This window comes from Diceros bicornis, chromosome 35 (genome assembly GCF_020826845.1).
Source record: "Diceros bicornis minor isolate mBicDic1 chromosome 35, mDicBic1.mat.cur, whole genome shotgun sequence".
Taxonomy (NCBI): domain Eukaryota; kingdom Metazoa; phylum Chordata; class Mammalia; order Perissodactyla; family Rhinocerotidae; genus Diceros; species Diceros bicornis.
The window spans coordinates 31717056-31736904 of record NC_080774.1 but is presented as its reverse complement, the minus strand read 5'-3'; the positions used below and the strand labels follow the sequence as shown (position 1 = coordinate 31736904).

Here is a 19849-nt window from a genome sequence, read left to right as displayed (position 1 = left end):
GCCAGCCTGGAAGCTCCCCAAACCTTGTACTTTTGGGATTTTATGGAGGCTTCATCAGTAGGCATGATAGACCATTAACTCCATTTTCAGCCCTTTTTCCTTCTCCAGAGAGTGGGGAATGGGGCTGAAAATTCCAAGCTTCGAATCATGGCTTGGTCTTTCCAGTGACCAGCCCTCATTCAGGAGCCATCCTGGGGCCCACCTAGAGTTGCCTCATTAGAAGAAAAGATGCACCTATCACCCAGGAAATTACAAGAGTTTCAGGAGCCCTGTGTCAGGAACCGGGGGCAGAGACCAATATATAGATTTTCTGTTGTCTCACAGAGGCCTTCCCTGACCCGGGAGCCCTTCTCCATGCTGTCCCTGCGTCTTCCTACCTGGCTCTCACCATGCTGTGTAATTCCTCCTGGAGTGTGGGGTCCCTGGTCTCTCTCCCACTTTGGATTTGACGTCCACCAGGGCGGGGACCACCGTGTGTCCTCCAGGTCCAGAAAAGTGACTGGCACGCGTAGCCACATCATACTTACCCACTATCCACAAGTGAAAGTGTCTGCACTGGGCGTGGCATCCCGGAGGCACTCAGTATATGTTGCTTTATGATTTCTGGAGGGGCTCAAGGCAGGCCCAGCGGGCGGTGCTGGCTGTGTCTCTGTGTACCCTGCCCGGATGGCCTGAGGAGGGGCAGAGTCCTCACCCAGCCCCGTGCCAGGGGTTTCCCACTCCACCCAGAAGTGGCTCTGGCAGGGCTCTCTGCCCTCACCTTGGATGTGTGGCTGGGGGTGGGGGGTGGGGGCCTTGGCTCTGCACACTTGACCAGGCAGTGGAGGGAGGGGGTGGGGGGAGCGGCTGGGGGCGCTCATGTTGGGCCGGGGGCACGAAAGCGGGGAGCGGAGGGGTGAGGAGTAGAGTCTAGGAGGGCCGGGGGGGGGGGCAGGACGGGAGAGCACACGTGAGACACTGGCAATGACCAAACCTGTCACTCCCTGCCCACCCCACGGAGCCCCCTCTGAGCCCTCCTGCCTCGGCATTGGAGAGGGAGATGCAGGAGTGCGAGTGTAGACCTCTTCCCAGGATTTGAACCAGGGCATGTCAGACATTTGTGTACCCTGTTGTAGCTAACACCCACATCAGGGTCTTTCCTCTACATCTTCCTGTCTCAAACGAGAAGGTTTGAAGGAGACTGACTAGTCTCTTCATGTGTTTAATGTCATATGTGATAACACATGCAATAGCACGGAGCGTGTATGTAAGCTAAAAGCATCATAACGTAACGACTACCTGTGAACCAGCTACCCAAGCCAAGAATTACTCCAGTACCAGTGACTCATCCCCTTCTCTCCAGAGGCACCTACTATCCTGAATTCTGTATTGCCCTTGCTTTTTATATATGTATATTTTTTCATGTATGTAGTTATCTCTAAACAGTGTATTGTTTGGTTTTGCTTGTCTTTGAGTGTTATAAAAATAGTTTTATAGTGTGTGCAGTCTTCTGGGACTTGCCTCTTACACCCAACATTACTTCTAAGGTTCATCCACGTTGTCATTGTGTAGCTGTGGTTCATTCATTTTCACCACTGTATAAGATTCCAGTTGACTTATTCATTCTCCTGTCAATGGACATTTGAATCATTCGCTTTTTTGCTATAATTAAATGCTTCTCTGGACACTTTTGTGTCTGTCTCCTGGGGCCCATATGCAACAGTTTCTCAAAAGAATATATTGAGGAATGGAGCTGGGGAGTGTAGGCCATGTAAACATTTGGGAAAATGCCAAATTGTTCATGAATACCCCTCCTCACCAGCAGTATGCGAGGATCTGTTGATCCATGTCCTAACACTTGGCACTGACAGAATTCTTGTATTTTGCTAAATACAAATTTTGTCTTCTGACTTTGTGTTTCCTTCATTACTGGTGAAGTTGTGCATCTTTTCATATGCTTATTCACCATTTATGGTTCCTGCTCTGTGAAATACTTGTTCATGACTTTTGCCCATTTTCCTGTTTTGTTTGTCTGTCTTCTTATTGAACATTAGGTGTCTTATTTGAGTCATTTACTTTTACTAGAATATGACTTGCATGTAGTGTAGTGCACACGTCTTAGATGTACAAATGTACTTTTACATTCGTGTCCAGCCATTGTATTAGTCCCTTCGGTTTGCTATAACAAAACACCACAGACTGGGTGGCTTATAAACAACAGAAATTATTGTTCACAGTTCTGGAGGCGGGGAAGTACAAGATCAAGGTGCCAGCATGGTCGCCTTACGGTTAGGGCCCCCTTCTTGGTTCATAGTGGTGCCTCCTGGCTGTGTCCTCAGATGGTGGACGGGGCTAGGGAGCTCTCTGAGCCTCCTGGATAAGGCACTAATCCCATTCACGAGGGCCCCACCCTCGTGACTTAAGCACCTCCCGCAAACTCCACCTACTAATACCATCACACTGGGCGTTACGATTTCAACATATGAATTTGAGGGGGACACATTCAGACCATAGCACCCATGTAACTAACACCCAGATCAAGATGTACAACGTTTATATCACTCAGAAGGCTCCCTCCCAGTCAGTACCCCCAAAAGGTAACTGCTATTTAAGTCAGTAAACTTGAAGTATTTGGTATGCTCATCTTTTGTCTATGATGTGTATAATTCTGCAAATGTCTTCTCTCAGTTTTCTATAGTAAATGATTTTGGAACTTTCTTTATGGTGTTGTTTGAGGAACAGAAGTTTAAACTTTAATGTAATGAAGTTATCAATCTTTTCTTTCTTTCTTTTTTTTTTTTGGTGAGGAAGATCGGCCCTGAGCTAACATCTGCCAATCCTCCTCTTTTTGCTGAGGATGACTGGCCCTGGGCTAACATCCATGCCCATCTTCCTCCACTTTATATGGGACGCCGCCACAGCATGGCTTGCCAAGTAGTGCGTTGGTGTGTGTCCGGGATCTGACCCGGTGAACCCCAGGCCGCCACAGGGGAGCGCGCACACTTAACCACTTGTGCCATCGGGCCAGCCCCTCAATCATTTTTTATTGTTAGTACATTTTATGTCTTGCTTAATAAAATTTTTCCTACCCAAGAGCAAAAAGATAGTATCCTACATTTTCATTTAAAAACTGAAAGTTTTGCTTTTAACATTTAGTCTCATGTTTGTATAGAACTGATTTTTGTGTTTGGTGTGAGGTTGGATTCAATCTTGTATTTTCCATTTGAATGATGGATCATCCCAGCAGTGTTTGTTTATTGCTGTGCTATTGTCATATATGCGTGGATCTGTTTCCAGAGTCTCTATTTTGTTCTCCTGGTCATTTTCTCTATTCCTGTATCACTATCATAGTGTCTTAATTATTATAGTTCTATAAAATGTTTTGATATCTGGTAGGACAAATCCTCCCATCCTATTTTTCTTCATGAGTGTCTTGGTTATTCTTGTCCCTTTGCTTTTCCCTATACATTTTTGAATCAGCTTGTCAAGTTACACACACACACACACCCCTTGTTGACATTTTAATTGGATTATATTAAATCTGTAGATCAATTTGGGGAAAATCAACAACTTTATAATACTGAATCTTCCATTCCACAAACATGGTATATTATCTCTCTTATTTAGGTCTTTTAAAATGTCTTTAAGTCAAATTTTTTTATTTTTCCTTACAAGTTTTGCATAATTTTTCTTCAGTGTTTTAGTTACCTTAGTCTCTGTTGTTATTGTAAATTGTATATTTTTTAATTGTATTTTTGATCTCTTTTATAACTATTATATAAAAATTTACCTTTTTTTTGCATGTGTGTGAGGAAGATTAGCCCTGAGCTAACATCCAATGCCAATCCTCCTCTTTTTGCTGAGCGAGATTGGCCCTGGGCTAACATCTGTGCCCATCTTCCTCTACTTTATATGGGATGCTGCCACAGCATGGCTTGACAAGCAGTGCATTGGTCTGTGCCCAAGATCTGAACCTGCAAACCCCAGGCCGCCAAAGCAGAGCACGTGAACTTAACCACTATGCCACTGGGCTGGCGCTAGCATATTTTTATATCATGATCTTCTAGCCAACTGCTTTGTTAAACTCTCCTATTATTTCTGGGAATATGTAGATTATTTGGGATTTTATGATAAGAGTATAAAGGAGAAAAAATGGAACTATATAGGATCAAAGTTTTTGTATACAATTGAAATTAAACTGGTGCTATCCAAACTACATTGCTACAAATTAAGATGTGAATTGTAATCCCCAAGGCAATCACTAAGAAAATAACTAAAAAATATATAGTAAAAGAAACAACAAGACATTAAAATGGCACATTAGAAAATATCTAACACAAAAGAAGGCAGTAACTAAGGAACAAAAAAAGACATAAGACATATAGAAAACAAATGGCAAAATGACAGATGTAAGTCCTTCCTTATCAGTAGTTTCACTAAATGTAAACGAATTAAACACTCTAATTAGAAGGCAGAGATTGGCAGAATGGATTAAAAAAACATGATCCAACTATGTGTTGTCTACAAAAGACTCAATTTAGATTCAAAGACACAAATAGGTTGCAAGTAAAAGTAGGGATAAAGATATTCCCTGAAAACATATAACTAAAAGAGAGCTGAGTGGCTATACAAATATCAGGCAAAATAGACTTTAAGACAAAAATTGTTACCAGAGACAGGACATTACATGATGATAAAAGAGTCAATCCATTGAAAAATATAACAATTATAAACATATATTCACCTAATAACAGAGCCCCAAAATACATGAAGCAAAAACCGACACAATTGAAGGGAGAACTAGATAATTCAACAGTAAGAGTTGGAGATTTCAATACCCCACTTTCAATAATGGACAGAAAAAGTAGACAGAAGATCAGCAATGAAATAGGAGACTTGCAGAACACTATAAACCAACTAAACCTAACAAATTTATAGAAATGCCTCACCCAACAGCAGCAAAATACACATCTTCTCTTGTAGAAATATGTCATTCTCCAGGATAGACCATAAAGCAAGGTTAAATACATTTAAAAGGAATTGAAATAATGCAAAATATGTTCTCTGAGCACAAAGAAATGAAAAACAGGAAATTTGGGAAATTCACAAAGAGGTGGAAATTAACTAACAAACTCCTAAATACCAAGTTGGTCAGAGAAGAAATCACAAGGGAAATTAGAAAATATGTTGAGATGAGTGAAAGTGAAACCACAACATATCAAAACTTATGGGATGCAGCAAAAGTACTGGTTAGAGAGAAATTTATAGCTGTAAGCACCTACATTAAAAAAAGAAGAAAGCTGTCAAATCAATAACATAACCTTCCACCTTACGAAACTAGAAAAATAAAAGCAAACTAAACCCAAGGCAAGCAGAAGCAAGAAAATAATACATATTAGAATGAAAATAAATGAAAAGGAAAATAGAAAAACAATAGAGAAAATAATGAAACCAAAAATCGGTTCTTTGGAAAGAGCAACAAAACTGACAAATCTTTAGTTGGATTGACTAAGAAAAAGAGAGAAAACTCAAATGACTAAAATCCAAAATGAAAGAGGGTACATTAATAGTGACAAATATTTAGATAACTTACATGAAACAGACAAAGACACAAACTACTGAAACTGACTCAAGAAGAAATAGACAATCTGATTCTGCAAGTGGAGTGCTGCCATAGAACATAAGACATAAGACAAGTGGCATTGAGTTGGGGACTGACCAGGGGGCAGAGGCAGGATGGACCTTGAAAAGGCTGACAGGGGGCCAGCCCCGTGGCTTGGTGGTTAAGTGAGCGCGCTCCGATGCTGGCGGCCCGGGTTCGGATCCCGGGCGTGCACCGAGGCACCACTTCTCTGTCCATCCTGAGGCCGAGTCCCACATACAGCAACTAGAAGGATGTGCAGCTATGGCATACAACTATCTACTGGGGCTTTGGGGGAAAAAAAATAAATAAATAAAATCTTTAAAAAAAAAAAAAAAAGAAAAGGCTGACAGGGCTTGAAAGAAGGCAAAGGAACGTGTTATTGGAAGATGGAGGAAAAGGACCCTTTATTATATAGAGGTAGAAAGTGTAGCAAAACTGTCACTTCAGCGAAGTGGAAAGTAGTAAATATACCTAATGAGCTGATGGATCTGGCTAAGGAGATTTCTAGGTAGTGTTGAAGGTGCCACCTGGCTTCTTCTGGCTGCCTACAAAAACAGGAGAAAGGAGAGAGATGAAGTGATAAAGGAGCTACTTGGTTTTCAAGTGGCATTGGGAAGAGATGCAAAGGGCTTAGGCCAGCTTTTCCAGCCAGCAAAGGGGTCTCAGAGTAAGACAGGACCTCACATCAAATCCAGGGTGCTGTCAGGAAAACAGTCTCATGGTAAAGATGAAGCCAAGGTATAAAACCTTTTGTTAAGACTTCAGAAAGATTTAAGTTGGTGTGCTTTGCAGACCCTCGCTTTTAAACAACAGGGATTCTAACATTTAAAGGGTGTATCCACAGCAGCTTCATATGGTGCTCAGGTAGAAAATGGGTTATGTTGAAGAGATTTTGGGGTGTTTGGTTTTTGTCTAAAGAAGTGGATTTTATAATTAATACATAAGAGACCCACAAAGTTTTTAAAAGAATTATATCAGTTATACTTAAAGGGACAGAGACAGAACAAAATGAAAAGATGCCTCTGGACCCCCAAACTTCTGTAAGCAGGAAGCAGGCTGAGAGAACTACTCAGTTGTGAACAGAGGCTATTTCCTATGGAAAAGGAAGGATGACTCAGAGACAGACCAGAGCTGCAGAGAATTAGTCCCAGGGAGCAGGATTGGGTCCTAATCAAGGAAAAATGACATGTGTTAGCTGAACATTAGAATCCCTATGGTCCAGTGAGCGCTGTGTTCCACCCTTAACCCTTTCAGGATGGTTGTGTCGACTGCAGTTACCCTACACCTGTCCCTCCGTGTCTGTGGGGTGACGGGGTGCAGCTCACTCATCTTCTTCATTTGCAAGTCTTCAGATCTAGAGGAGTCACACCCAAAGTCAAACCAAGAACTGCACCTGAGGAGCCTTACCTGCACCTGTACCTGATTTAGATAAAGATTCTGGACCTTGAACCTGAGCCCCATGCCGTAATGGGATGAGACTTTCAGGGGCACTTGTGAGGAGGTGAGTGTATTTTGCACGTGGGAAGAATGAATGTAAATAATTTTTGGTCAGAGGGCAAACTGGTGGTTTTAAAAAATGGCTACAAACTTTCTGACACGCCTCCCACTGAGAGGTGGACTCTGTGTTTCCTCCTCTTGAATCTAGGGTGGCTCCCGACTGCTTTAAGCAGAGTGTGGTGGAAGTGATGCTGTGTGACTCCCAAGGCTGGATCATAAAAGGCTGTGTGGCTTCTTGGGACACTCACTTTCTTGCAGGATGCTGCCCAGAACAAGGCCACCATGCTGTGAGAGGCCCACGCCACGTGGAAAGACCGTGATCAGGTTCTCAGGTTGAGCCCTCGCTGAGCCCAGCCTTTAAGACTTCCTGCCCAGGTGCCAGACATGCCAGTGATAAAGCCTCCAGATGATTCCAGGTTTCAACCATTGAGTCATCCCCAATTATGACAGTCTTCCCGGCTGTCAGAGACCCCAGTCACTGTGGAACAGAGATGAGCCCCTGTGCCCCATCCTAATTCCTGACTCACAGAATCCATGAACGTAATAAAATGGCAGTTGTCTTACATCCCTGACTTTGGGTTGGCTGGTTAGGCAGCGGTACATAACCAAGATGCGCTCCTGCAGGGAGGTGTGGCCTGCACAAACAGGGATGGAGGAATTGTTGGTGGCTGTCTTCCAGATGATCTCCCACAGAGGTCTACAGGTCTCAAGCTAGTTCAAGACAGACACAGTTTACTGTGGGGGTTCAAGAGGAGCTCACTGAATTTGGAGGCAGGAAGTGGAGCCATGTGCCTAGGGGCTGGAGCTGAGAATGGGGCCTGCAGGAATGGGGCTGTGCTGCCTGGCTTTCTCTGAGGCTGTATGGGCCCTCCTCCTACATGTGTCCTCCTTGCAGGAGCCCCATAATGACTCCTGGTCCCACTGCCCTCTAGGACCCTCAGGCCAGCTCAGCACACTGGTTTCTCCCGTCAGAATTCTCAACCCCTGGGATTTGGCTTGGGAATTGGGCTTGGCTGCCTTTGGTCAGGGGTCCACTCTGGCCCCCAGAGCCACGGTCAGGCAAGGGGGGTTTTCTCCAGGTGTAGGTAGGGCAGGCCTCTGACACATGTCAGTCATCAGGATGGGTGGGCAGATTTGTGATCAGGGAGAAATAAAAATAGGCATTGTTGGCTGGCTTATACCCAAGAAAATAGCAATCACCTTTTTGGCTCTCTTTTGTGCGTCTGAGGTAACTGAACCTTACTGAGCGTTCTGTTCTTTTTTGTTGTTGTTGCTCTTGGTGGAAGGGGAGTAAAGGCGGATCCCTGAGCCCAGGGAAGAGCTTTCTCACTGGGCGCTTACCCTAGAGTAGTCAGACATCTTCCTGCTCACAGCAGGTCCAGAGGACTCATGGAAAAGCAGGAGACGAAACTCTGCCTGGAGACCCAGCTGCCCCTAGCATCATGCCTGGCCCTGATGCTTGAGGGACTTGGGGAAGAAGAGCAAAAGTGTGCTTCTGACACTCACTGAACTTCACTTATTCTCGGTCAGCATAACGAGGGTCTTAGCCTAAGGTCTCTTGATGACACAGCCCCTCCTGCTTCCGAATGGCACAGGCCATCAGCTCCCTCCTTCCAGCTGGACATCTCCTCAGTGCCTGCCACACTGGCTTTGAGTTCCTGCCAAGCACAGCCTGGGAGGGAGCAGCCACCCAGTCTGGGCCCACTATGCCCCCACCCTTGCCCTGATTTCTGTGACCAGAGCATCCATGCCTCACCCTGGTGGTTCCCAGCAAAAGCCAAGCAGATGTCTCACCCTCCCAGGACTCCTAAACACACGTGCTACAGACCCTCATGGTGGCCACATCTCTACCCTGGATGAGAAGGACCGGGGAGTCATGCACCTCTGCGGACCCCTCCCCTCGTAGCTTGCCCCCACCCCCTGCTGTCAGAAGAAAGACCCAGGGGCAAAGTGCAGGAGCTGGGGCTTCCTGAGGGCCCCTTCCCTCCAGCTCTGGGTGGTCCCAGGCAAAGAGAAATGGGCCTACTCTCATCCATGAGGATGGAAGCAAAGGGTAGGTCAACAGTCAGGACTTGGCAGGTGCCCCTGGAGCCTTGTCCATCTCACTCAGAGGTTACACCACCTGAACTCTCCACACTCACCACCAGGTGCACACACACACCACACACACACATACACACACACGGAGACACAAACCAGAGCTGTGAGACAAGAGCCACTCAGATAACAAACACTCAGGTGCATGTGTGTACAGACCATGACAGAGCAGTCATGGGTAGAGGCACAGGCAATGTCACATATGGACCAGACCTACAGGCACAGTGTCACTTGTACACAGATGCATACACACACAGCCACATCCCCCCAAATAGAATGGACTGTGAGATAGCAGCCAGCATACTACCCACACTCTGTCCTGTAAATAGGGACATGGTTACACTGTCACACAGAAGCACACGCACCCAGACAGTCAGAGCACAGATGAGAACTGTGAGGCCAGAGCAAGCACACACAATCAGTCGTGTAGGTCTGTGAGAGCCACAGTGGCACACAAACACACACAGAGCACAAATATACGAAGACACACAGACTAGACGCGCAACCCAGCAGCCACACACAGAGTCCTCCTGGAAAACCCAGTCATGCACATATTCGCAAGTGCATACACAGAGGCACACTTTAATTTTCTTTTTGAGGAAAACTGGCCCTGAGCTAACATCTGTTGCCAATCTTCCTCTTTTTTCTTTTGCTCCCCAAAGCCCCAGTATATAGTTGTGTATCATAGTTGTAGAGTTGTAGCTCTTCTATATGGGATGCCACCTCAGCATGGCTTGATGAGTGGTGAGTAGGTCTGTGCCCAGGATCCAAACCGGCGAACCCTGGGCTGCCAAAGCAGAACCTGCGAACTTAACTACTGCACCATCGGGCCAGCCCCTCCATTTTCAAACAGACATACAGCCAGACATATACCTACCATCTAGTCAGTTGCTTCTGATTAACATTGGTCCTGCATATAGCAGGAGAATTAATTATCTATTGCTGTGTAACAAATAACTCCAAAGTTAGTGACTTAAAACAATAACAAACAGTTATTATTTCACACAATTTCTGTGAATCAGGAATTTGGGAATGTCCTACGTGGATGGTTCTAGCTTGGGGTCTCAGTCAAGATGTCTGCCAGGGCTGCAGTCATCTGAAGGCTTGACTGGGGCTGGAAGACACTTCCAAGATGGCTCACTTATATGGTTGGCAAGTCCATGCAGGCTGTCAGCAGATGGCCTCAGTTCTTCACTGTGTGGACCTCTCCATAGGTCTGCTTGAGTGTTCTCATGACGTGGCAGCTGGCTTTTCTGAGTGAATAATATAAGAGAGCAATGCAGAGCTGTAATGCCTTTTATGACCTAGCTTCAAAATTCACACAGTGTAGGGGCCAGCCCAGTGGCACAGTGGTTAAGTTCGTGTGCTCTGCTTCTGCAGCCCAGGGTTTGCAGGTTTGGATCCCGGGTGTGGACCTACACACTGCTCATCAAACTATGCTGTGGGGGCCGGCCTGGTGGCGCAAGCGGTTAAGTGCGCGCGCTCCGCTGCGGCGGCCCGGGGTTCGCTGGTTCGGATCCCGGGCGCGCACCGACGCACTGCTTGGTGAGCCATGCTGTGGTGGCGTCCCATATAAAGTGGAGGAAGATAGGCACAGATGTTAGCCCAGGGCCGTCTTCCTCAGCGAAAAAAGAGGAAGATTGGCGGATGTTAGCTCAGGGCTGATCTCCTCACAAAAAAAAAAAACAAAAAACAAAAAACAAAACAAAACAAAAAAAAAACTATGCTGTGGTAGCATCCCATATACAAAATAGAGGAAGACTGGCACAGATGTCAGCTCAGGGACAATCTTCCTCAAGCAAAAAGAAGGTGGTTGGCAACTGATGTTAGCCCAGGGCCAATCTCCCTCACCAAAAAAAAAAAAAGATTCACACAGTGTAATCTCTGCTATATCCTATTGGTTACACAAGTCAGCTCTATTCAGTGTGGGAGGGGACTATACAAGGGCATGAGCACCAGGAAGCAAGAGTCATTGGGGGCTACTTGGAGGTTGACTCCCACAGTCCACCTCCAGCTTCCAATGATTCACATCTCTCCCACATGCAAAATACACTCATCCTTTCCTAAGGCCCTCAAAGTCTCTTGCTATTACAGCATCTGCTCAAACTCCATAATCTTGTCATCTACGTCAGGTCCAGGTGTGGAAGAGGCTGGGGTGTAGTTTCTTAAGTACATTTCCTTGAAGGCAGTTCCTCTTGCTCTGAAGACATTTGAACTCACAACTGCCCTCCCCCCCACTATACACCCAACATACATGGTGAGACAGGCATAGGATAACTGTCTAGACACTCTTGTTCACAATGGGGGAAGGCACACAGGAATCACTGGTCCTTAGTAATTATGAAATCCAGCAGTGTATAGGTTGGAAATTCTTCGATTAGGCCTCAAAGTCTGGGAATAATTCATCATGGCTTTTGGCTCAGCCCTCTGAGTTATCTTTCCTTTCCCATGAAAAGTTCTTGTGTTTACAACTGCATAGTTTTTGTTTTCTCAGCTTGCTTCACGTTCCATAGAAGTCTGATGGTCCAAAGGCCTCTTCTCCTTTTGTACTGTCTCTGTCCCAATACAACTGCCAATACAATTCTCTTAAAAAAGTGTGGGTCTCGGGGCCAGCCCGGTGGCGCAAGCGGTTAAGTGCGCGCGCTCTGCTGCGGCGGCCTGGGGTTCGCTGGTTCGGATCCCGGGCGCGCACCGACGCACTGCTTGGTAAGCCATGCTGTGGCGGCGTCCCATATAAAGTGGAGGAAGATAGGCACAGATGTTAGCCCAGGGCCGTCTTCCTCAGCAAAAAAGGAGGAGGATTGGCGGGTGTTAGCTCAGGGCTGATCTCCTCACAAAAAAAAAAAAAAAAAAAAAGTGTGGGTCTCCTGTGACTATTACTGGGGTTCACTTCATTAGACAAAATCCACAGCGACAAATATCTTTGAAATAAGCCCTTCTTTACTTTGGGCTTATGCTGAGCTGTCCAAGGAACAACATACTTAAGCTTCTAGGAAGCTCTTTGGTTTGAATAGCTCTCTGTGGCATCACCCTTAGATCTTTCTGAGATCTTAACAAATAATTTTACAATTTCATCTTTTTAAAAATTTAAAAGCTTTGAGATATAACTTACATACCATACAATTTACCCATTTAAAGTGTACAATTTAGTGGGTTTTAGTACATTCACAGAGTTGTGTAACCATCACCACAGGCAATTTTAGAATATTTTCATCACCCCTCAAAAAAACCCCACAACCAGTAGCAGTCACTCTCTATTTTCCCCAGGCCCCTAGCCCTAGGTAACCACTAATCTACTTCCTGTCTCTATAGATTTGTTTACTCTGTATATTTTATATACATGGAATCATACAGTATGTTGTCTTTTGTGACTGGCTTCTTTCACTTAGCATAATGTTATCAAGATCCATCCATGATGTAGCATGTATCAATAATTATTTCTTTTTATCAGTGAATAATATTCCACTGTATGGACATCCCACCTTATATTTACCCATTCATCATTTGATGGACATTTGAGTTGTTTCCACTTTTTGGCTATTATGAATAATACTGCTATGAACATTCATGTACAAGTTTTTGTGTGGACATATGTTTTAATTAATTTATTTTTTTTGTGAGGAAGATCAGCCCTGAGCTAACATCTATTGCCAATCCTCCTCCTTTTTTTCCCCAATGCCCCGGTAAATAGTGGTATGTCATAGTTGCACATCCTTCTAGTTGCTGTATGTGGGACGTGGCCTCAGCATGGCCGGAGAAGCTGTGCGTTGGTGCACGCCCGGGATCCGAACCCGGGCCTCCAGTAGTGGAGCGTGCACACTTAACCTCTAAGCCACGGGGCCAGCCCAGACATATGTTTTCATTTATCTTGGGTATATTCCTAGGAGTGGAATTGTTGGGTCATATGGTAACTCTATTTTTAACCTTTTGAGGAACTGCCAGACTGTTCTCCAAAGCAGCTGCACCATTTTACATTCCCACCAGCAGTGTATGAGAGTTCCAATTTTTCCACTTCCTTCATAACATTTGCTATTATCTCTCTCTCTTATTATAGCCATTCTAGGGGGTGTGACGTGGTATCTCATTGTGTTTTTTGTACATTTCCCTGATGGCTAATGATCTTGAGCATCTTTTCATGAAACTTCATCTTTTTGCCATGTTTTCTTAACTGTGATCTAGATTTAATCTTTGCCTGTAGACCATTTTTTAATTTCAGCATTATTTGCCATCTGGAGAGGCTGGGAATTTTCAAAATCAGCAATTCATGGCTCCTTTTTGTTTAATAGTGGATTTCTTTCCTCTCCTATTTTACTATAAGCAGTAAGAAACCAGGAAGCACCTTCAACACTCTGGCTGGAAATCTCCTCAGCTAGATCACCCAGTTCATTAGGTACATTTTCTGCTTTCCATGTTATTGCAGGTGACAGTGTTGCTAAACTTACTGCCACTGTAATAAGGATTTACTTCTCTCCAATTTCCAAAAACATTTTCCTCCTTTTCCTTCAAGCTCTCATCCAAAGCCTCCTCAAAGACAATCAGACTTCTTCTAATAGATCCTTCAAAGGCATTTATGCTTTCATTACCACGCTTCTCAAAGTCCTTCTGGCTTCTGCTCTTTGCTGGTTCCCAAGCTTCTCCCACATTTCAGTTTTTGTTTTCACAGCATCCTATTACAAATACTGGAATTAGTTAGCTGCATTAATTATATATACTACTTTTATCTGTATTTGTTATCTTTTCCTGTACAACAGGTTACTCTTAAATCAGTGACTTAAAACAACAATAAATTTTTATTATTGTACACCACGTCTAGCTGTCCTGGGTTGTTCTGGCTCAAGGTCTCTCATAAGGTTGCAAGATGTCACCAAGGGCTGGAGGATGCACTTCCAAGATCAATCCCTCTTGTGGGTGGCAAATTAGTGCAGGCTGGAGGCAGGAGGCCTTGGTTTCTTTCCATGTGTACCTCTCCACAGATTGCTCAAGTGTCATTAGGATGTGGTGTTGGCTGCCCCAGAGTGAGTGATCCAAGAGAGCAAGGCTGAAGCTGCAATCGATGTATTTTATGACCTAGCTTTATGATTCACACACCAGCATTTCCACAATGTTCCTTTTCATTACACAAGTCAGCCTTATTCAGTGTGGGAGGCACTACACAAGGGTGTGAACACCAGGAGATAAGATTTATAGGGGACATACTGGAGGCCGGCTGGGTAAGCTTGTGGCCAAAGCTGAGTCTGGGGTCCAAGTCAGGGAGGGTGGCAGTGTTAGAGCCTGTCAACTATGTCAAGGCGGGGCCACCACCCATAACCTCCTTCCGCAGCTCCTGAGGGTGGACCCGGGTCAGGGGCCCCCGGTCTGAGAGCAGGGCTGGGGTTCTACCTCCTCCTCCCAGGTGCCTCGTTCCAGAAAGGGCAGCAAGGGCAGGGCCCCTGGGAAACCCCTTGAAGGCTTGCCCACCACCTCTACTGTTCTTAGGCCGAGGTGCCTGAGTCATTCCTGCAAAGACGGATGTGAGCTGGAGCCTACTCCACTTCTCCTGGAGACGTGAACGAACTGACAGGACAGTTCCACGTTCCTGGGCACCGTCCTCCCGATACCCCCGCAATGAGACACATATGCAGCGCCCCAGCACCCCGCCATGGGCGCACACACACACACACAACACACACACTTACACTTCCAGATGTTTCCTCAACAAACAGCGGGGACTGGGCCGACCGCGGCCACAGCGCAGGGTTGCTGGCCCCGGACCCACACTTCCCAGAACACTGTGCTACACGCTCCTCCGGGTCGGGTCGTGGCCGGGGCCCCACACGCCCTCTGGGAAATGGAGTCCGCCACCAGTGCGGCGCAAAGGCTCCCGGGAGTTATAGTTGGCGTTCGGTCCGCGCAGGCGCACTTTCCCGCGGCTGCCGCCGAGCTGCTCCTTTGTGGTGGTCGCTGTGTTTTTGTGAGAGGCTCGTCGGCTGGCTCGGTTGTTCTGTCGGTCCGCCCCGGGGCCTGTCTGCCGGCCACGCTCCGCGCCCGCCTGCTCCGGGCGGCTAAGCCCGAGGCCTGCCCTGGCCCCGCGCGCGGTGCCCCGGGCGGAGTGTGGGACGGCTGCGCGGGGCGCGGGTGATGGGGCGTGAGCGCAGCCTGGGGCGCGGGGCGCTGGCCGAGCCGGCCTGACCCCGACCGTAGGGGGCTCCGCGAGCGTGACCCCACCGGGCTCACCTGCAGGCCGCTGTCCCCTGAGCCCCAGGGGCAGGACCCGCTCCTCTGGGCCTGGCCTGGGACCTGGGAGTCTGCAGAACTGCCCACGCCTCGGGGGGACGCTGCCGAGAGGCGCCATGGAGACCCCTGCCCCGAAGCCCCGGGAGACAGGTACAGCGTCGCTCTGTGTCTGTGGATTTGTATTTCAAGAGGCTGAGGGTGAATTTTCCTGCTGTGAAATTCTATACAGAAAACCCAGAAATGAGAGCTGCACGAACAGTTTTGGTGAATTTTACCTACACAGTGTTAAACAGAAGAGTAACACACACGAATACATGCAGAATTATTTTATTAATAAAGAGTTCAAAAACTGGCAAAATAAAATAAGCTCTGTTGTTTAGGGGTGCAAAGATGTGATAGAACTGTAAAGGTAAGCAAGGAAATTATTACTGTAAAAGCCAGAAGAGTGATTAGCTGGGGAGTGTGGCGAGGTGAAGGAGAGAGATTGTAAGAGAAAAGGTTTACCAGGACAGGGCAGGGGGTGCTTCTGGGACACCAGTAATGTTTATTTCTTGACCTGTATCAAGAATTCCATGAATGTTCTATTTCCAATTCTCTGTTCCTTGTAAGGTTCTTGCACTGTCCTGTATGTATATTTCACAATCAAAATCATTTAAAGATCACCTCACACCCATTAGTATGGCTACTCTCAAAAAACAGAATATAACAGATGTTGGCGAGGATGCAGAGAAATAGAACCTTTGTGCACTATTCGCGGGATTGTAAAATGGTGCAGTCATCACAGAAAACAGTATGGACTGTTTAATTTTCTCAAAAAATTAGAAATAGAGTTACCACATGATCTCTAGGTGTATATCCAAAAGAATTGAAAGCAGAGTCCCAAGAGATATTTGCACACCCATGTTTATAGCAGCACTATTCACAATAGCCAAGAGGTGGAAGTGTCCATCGATAAATGAATGGATAAATAAAATATGGTATATTCATACAATGGAATGTTGTATTCCGCCTTAAAAAGGAAGGAAATTCTGACACAAGCTACAACATGGATGAACCTTGAGGACATTGTGCTCAGTGAAATAAGGCAGTCTCAAAATGACAAATACCATATGATTCCACTTATATGTGGGCTCTAGAGTCAAATTCATAGAAACAGAAAGTAGAATGGTCGTTGCCAGGGGCTGGGAGGAGGAGGGACTGGGCAGTTGTTATGTAATGGGGACAGAGTTTCAGTTTTGCAAGGTGAAAAAGTTCTGGTGCAACAATGTCAATATGCTTAACACTACTAAACTGTACAATTAGAAATGGTTAAGAAGGCAAATTTTGTTATGAATTTTTACCGCAATTTAAAAAATTATTTAAAGAACATCAGTAAAATAATAATTAAGGTGTTAACGAGAACATAAGTTGAAGCTCCGGTGGCCTAGTGGTTAAGTTCGGTGTGCTCTGCTTCAGCGGCCCAGGTTTGGTTCCTGGGCGTAGACGTACACCACCTGTCTGTCAATGACCATGCTGTGTCAGCGGCTCACATAGAAAATAGAGGAAAATTGGTAACAGATGTTAGCTCAGGGCAACTCTTCATAAGCAAAAAAAAAAAAAAAAAGGTTGCAAAGACCGTGGGAGCCCACAGAACACTGAGTCACAGGGCCCCTTTCATGCCCTGATGGGTCTCCTTTCCTGAGCTGAGGTGCTGGGGTTTTGACAGGCTTCCCTGGTCACTGTGTCAGTCTCCATCACTGGTCCATCATCTCCTAAGATGAAGAACCTCTCCCCCTCTCCTCAAGACTGGAGGGCCCTAGGGCTTGTTCTTCAGACACCTCCCCCCACCTTCTCTAGCTGCGCTCACTCCTTGGGAAATGTCATCCAGTCTTGTGGCTTTAACTGCCATCCATGAGCTGATGACTCCTAAATTTTTATCTCCTGCCCAGATCTCTGCTCTGAACTTCAGATTCACATACCCAGCTGCACACCTGGCATTTCCACTTGGATATCTAAGACTCTTTGAACTTAAATGTCTAAAGTGACTTCTGCTCTCTCTGCAGACCTCCTTCCTCTGCACTCTTTCCCATCTCAGCAAATGATAATTCCTTTGTTCCAGCTGCTCAGTCCAAAAATCTGGGAGTACTTCTTGGCTCTGCTTTTTTCTCACATCCCACGTTTGATTCTCTCAAACCCTACTAGCTCTCCCTTTGCAGTATATCCAGGTTCTGACTCTTCTCAGGTTCTCCAGTGCTCAACATTATCCCTCCCTGGATTGTTGGAATAGCCCCTACCTGGTCTCCCTGCTTCTACTTGTGCCACCTCCAACCTGTTCTCCACACAGCACCTGGATGATCCTGGTACAGAGTGGGCCAGACCATGTCCCCTGCCTGCTGTTAATCCTTCACGGACTCCCATTCCCAGAGTGGAAGCCAAGGTCTCACCATGCATGGCCTATGAGGTCCAGTGTCATTTAGTCCCCGATTGTGAGTTCCAACTTCGTCTCCTCTCCCTCCCTCACTCTGCACTGGCTTCACTGGCCCCTGCTGTATCTGGAACTAGGCATGTTCCAGGTGCTAGTCCCTCTGCTGGGAATGCGTTTCTCCCAGATATCCATGTGGCTGGCTTCCTCGCTCTTTTCCTCATAAGGAAGCTTTTTCTGGACATCGTCTCTAAAATTGTAGCCCCTGCCCCATACTCCTTATCTCCCCTCCCTGCTTTATTTTTCTCCTTGTCTCTTCACCATCTGTATTAATTATCTATTCCTGCATAATAAATTATCCCAAAGCTTAGGGACTTAAAGCAACAACAGGCATGTATTCTCTCACACTGCTTTTGTGGGTCAGGGATTCATGAGCAGCTTGGTTGTGTGCTTCTAGCTTGAGTCTCTCGTGAGGGTGCAGTCAGACTGTGGGCCAGGGCTGCAGACGTCCAAAGACTTGACTTGGGCTGTGGAATCTGCTTCCAAGATGAAGCCGTCCTGTGGGTGTCGAGTCAGGGCTGGCTGTTGGCAGGAGGCCTCAGTTGCTCACTCATGGACTCTCCACAGGACTTCTTGAGCACCCTCACAGCGTGGTGGCTGGCTTCCCCCAGAGTGAGTGAGCTGAGAGAAAGCAGGGCAAATGCCACAATGTCTTTCGTGATGTAGCCCCAGAAGCACGCCATTATTTCTGCAGCTGGTTACACAGGTCAGCCTTTTCTCTGTGGGAAGGGGCAACACAAGGGCACATACCACAGAAGGCCCAGAGCCTTGGGATTGGCTCCCACACTGTCTAACCTGTGCTTTTACTTGTTTGTCTTGTGTGTTGCCGCCTCCCTGACTAGAATGTAAGCCCCACGAGGGCAGAGATTGTTGTTGGCTTATTCACTGCTGTATTCCCAGTGCCTAAAACAGTGGCTGGCGCAGAGTAGGTTCTCCATTTACATTTGTTGAATGAAAGAAATGAATGAGTCTCAGAAAGATCAGTCTGGCATCGTTGTAGAAATAGGTTGGTTACAGGAGGTCTGGGTTAGTGGCAGGAGAGCCAGGAAGGAGGTCACTGTGGTAGTTCGGGCAAAGGGATACTCAGACTTGAACTCTGGCAGTGGGGCAGGAGATGAGTAAGAGGGATTTGGGGTGATGAGTCTGTAGGATTTGGTATCAGAGTGTGGCGGTGAGGCTGAAGGCCCGACCTTGGAACCTCCCATTTCTGGCCTGAGCAGCTTGACAGATAGAGGTGCTGTGTCCCAAGATGGGACAAGTGGATGATACGGGTGAAGTGTAATGAATCAGACGTTGGCCTGGGTGACATCCAGAGGGAGAAGACCAGGGCAGTTGAGGGTCAGAGCACCAGGGCGGGGTGGAGGATGGAGGAAGGATTTGGGAGTTACCAGCGTCTCAGGGAGTGGTAAGGCGCAGGCTCTGGTGAGGTTCTTTTAGGGCAAAGTGTGAGGGCGGCGGTGGGGCAGGGCAAGAGGAGGAGGCACAGGGGACAGAGGCAGTGAGGCCTGGAGACTGGAGGAGAACCAAAGACACTGGGTCATGGGAGACAGGGAGGACCTAGTTTCTTTTTAATCAGCTTTATTGATGTGTAATTTAGAGACAATAAAGTTCTTATTTTGAGTGTACAGTTTGGTGGGTTTTGACAAATGTATAAATCTGTGTAACTACCACCCCCATCAAGACAGAGAAAATTTTTTTTATTGATGTTTTAATAGTTTATAACATTGTGAAATTTTTGGTTGTATATTTTTGTTTGTCCATCACCATATACGTGTCTCCCTTCACCCCTTGTGCCCACCCCCACCCCCCTTGTCCCTGGTAACCACAATACCGTTTTCTCTGTCCATGTGTTGGTTTATATTCCACATATGAGTGAAATCATGCCCTGTTTGTCTTTCTCTTTCTGGCATATCTCACGTAACATAATACCCTCCAGGTCCATCCATATTGTGCAGATG

General features: G+C 46.4%; 1 protein-coding gene across 7 annotated transcripts in view; it reads left to right on the top strand.

The window, feature by feature from the left end:
- Positions 1–15521: 15521 nt before the first annotated feature.
- LOC131398511 (zinc finger protein 184-like) overlaps positions 15522–19849 on the top strand; it is a 40690-nt gene continuing 36362 nt past the window's right edge. For all 7 annotated transcript variants that reach the window (XR_009216906.1, XR_009216905.1, XR_009216904.1 and 4 more), the window contains exon 1: positions 15522–15580. Coding sequence is in view for 4 of the 7 variants with exons in the window: in XM_058532129.1 (XP_058388112.1) it covers positions 15547–15580 (34 nt within the window). In the remaining 3 variants the exon portion in view is untranslated. The remainder of the gene's footprint in view (positions 15581–19849) is intronic.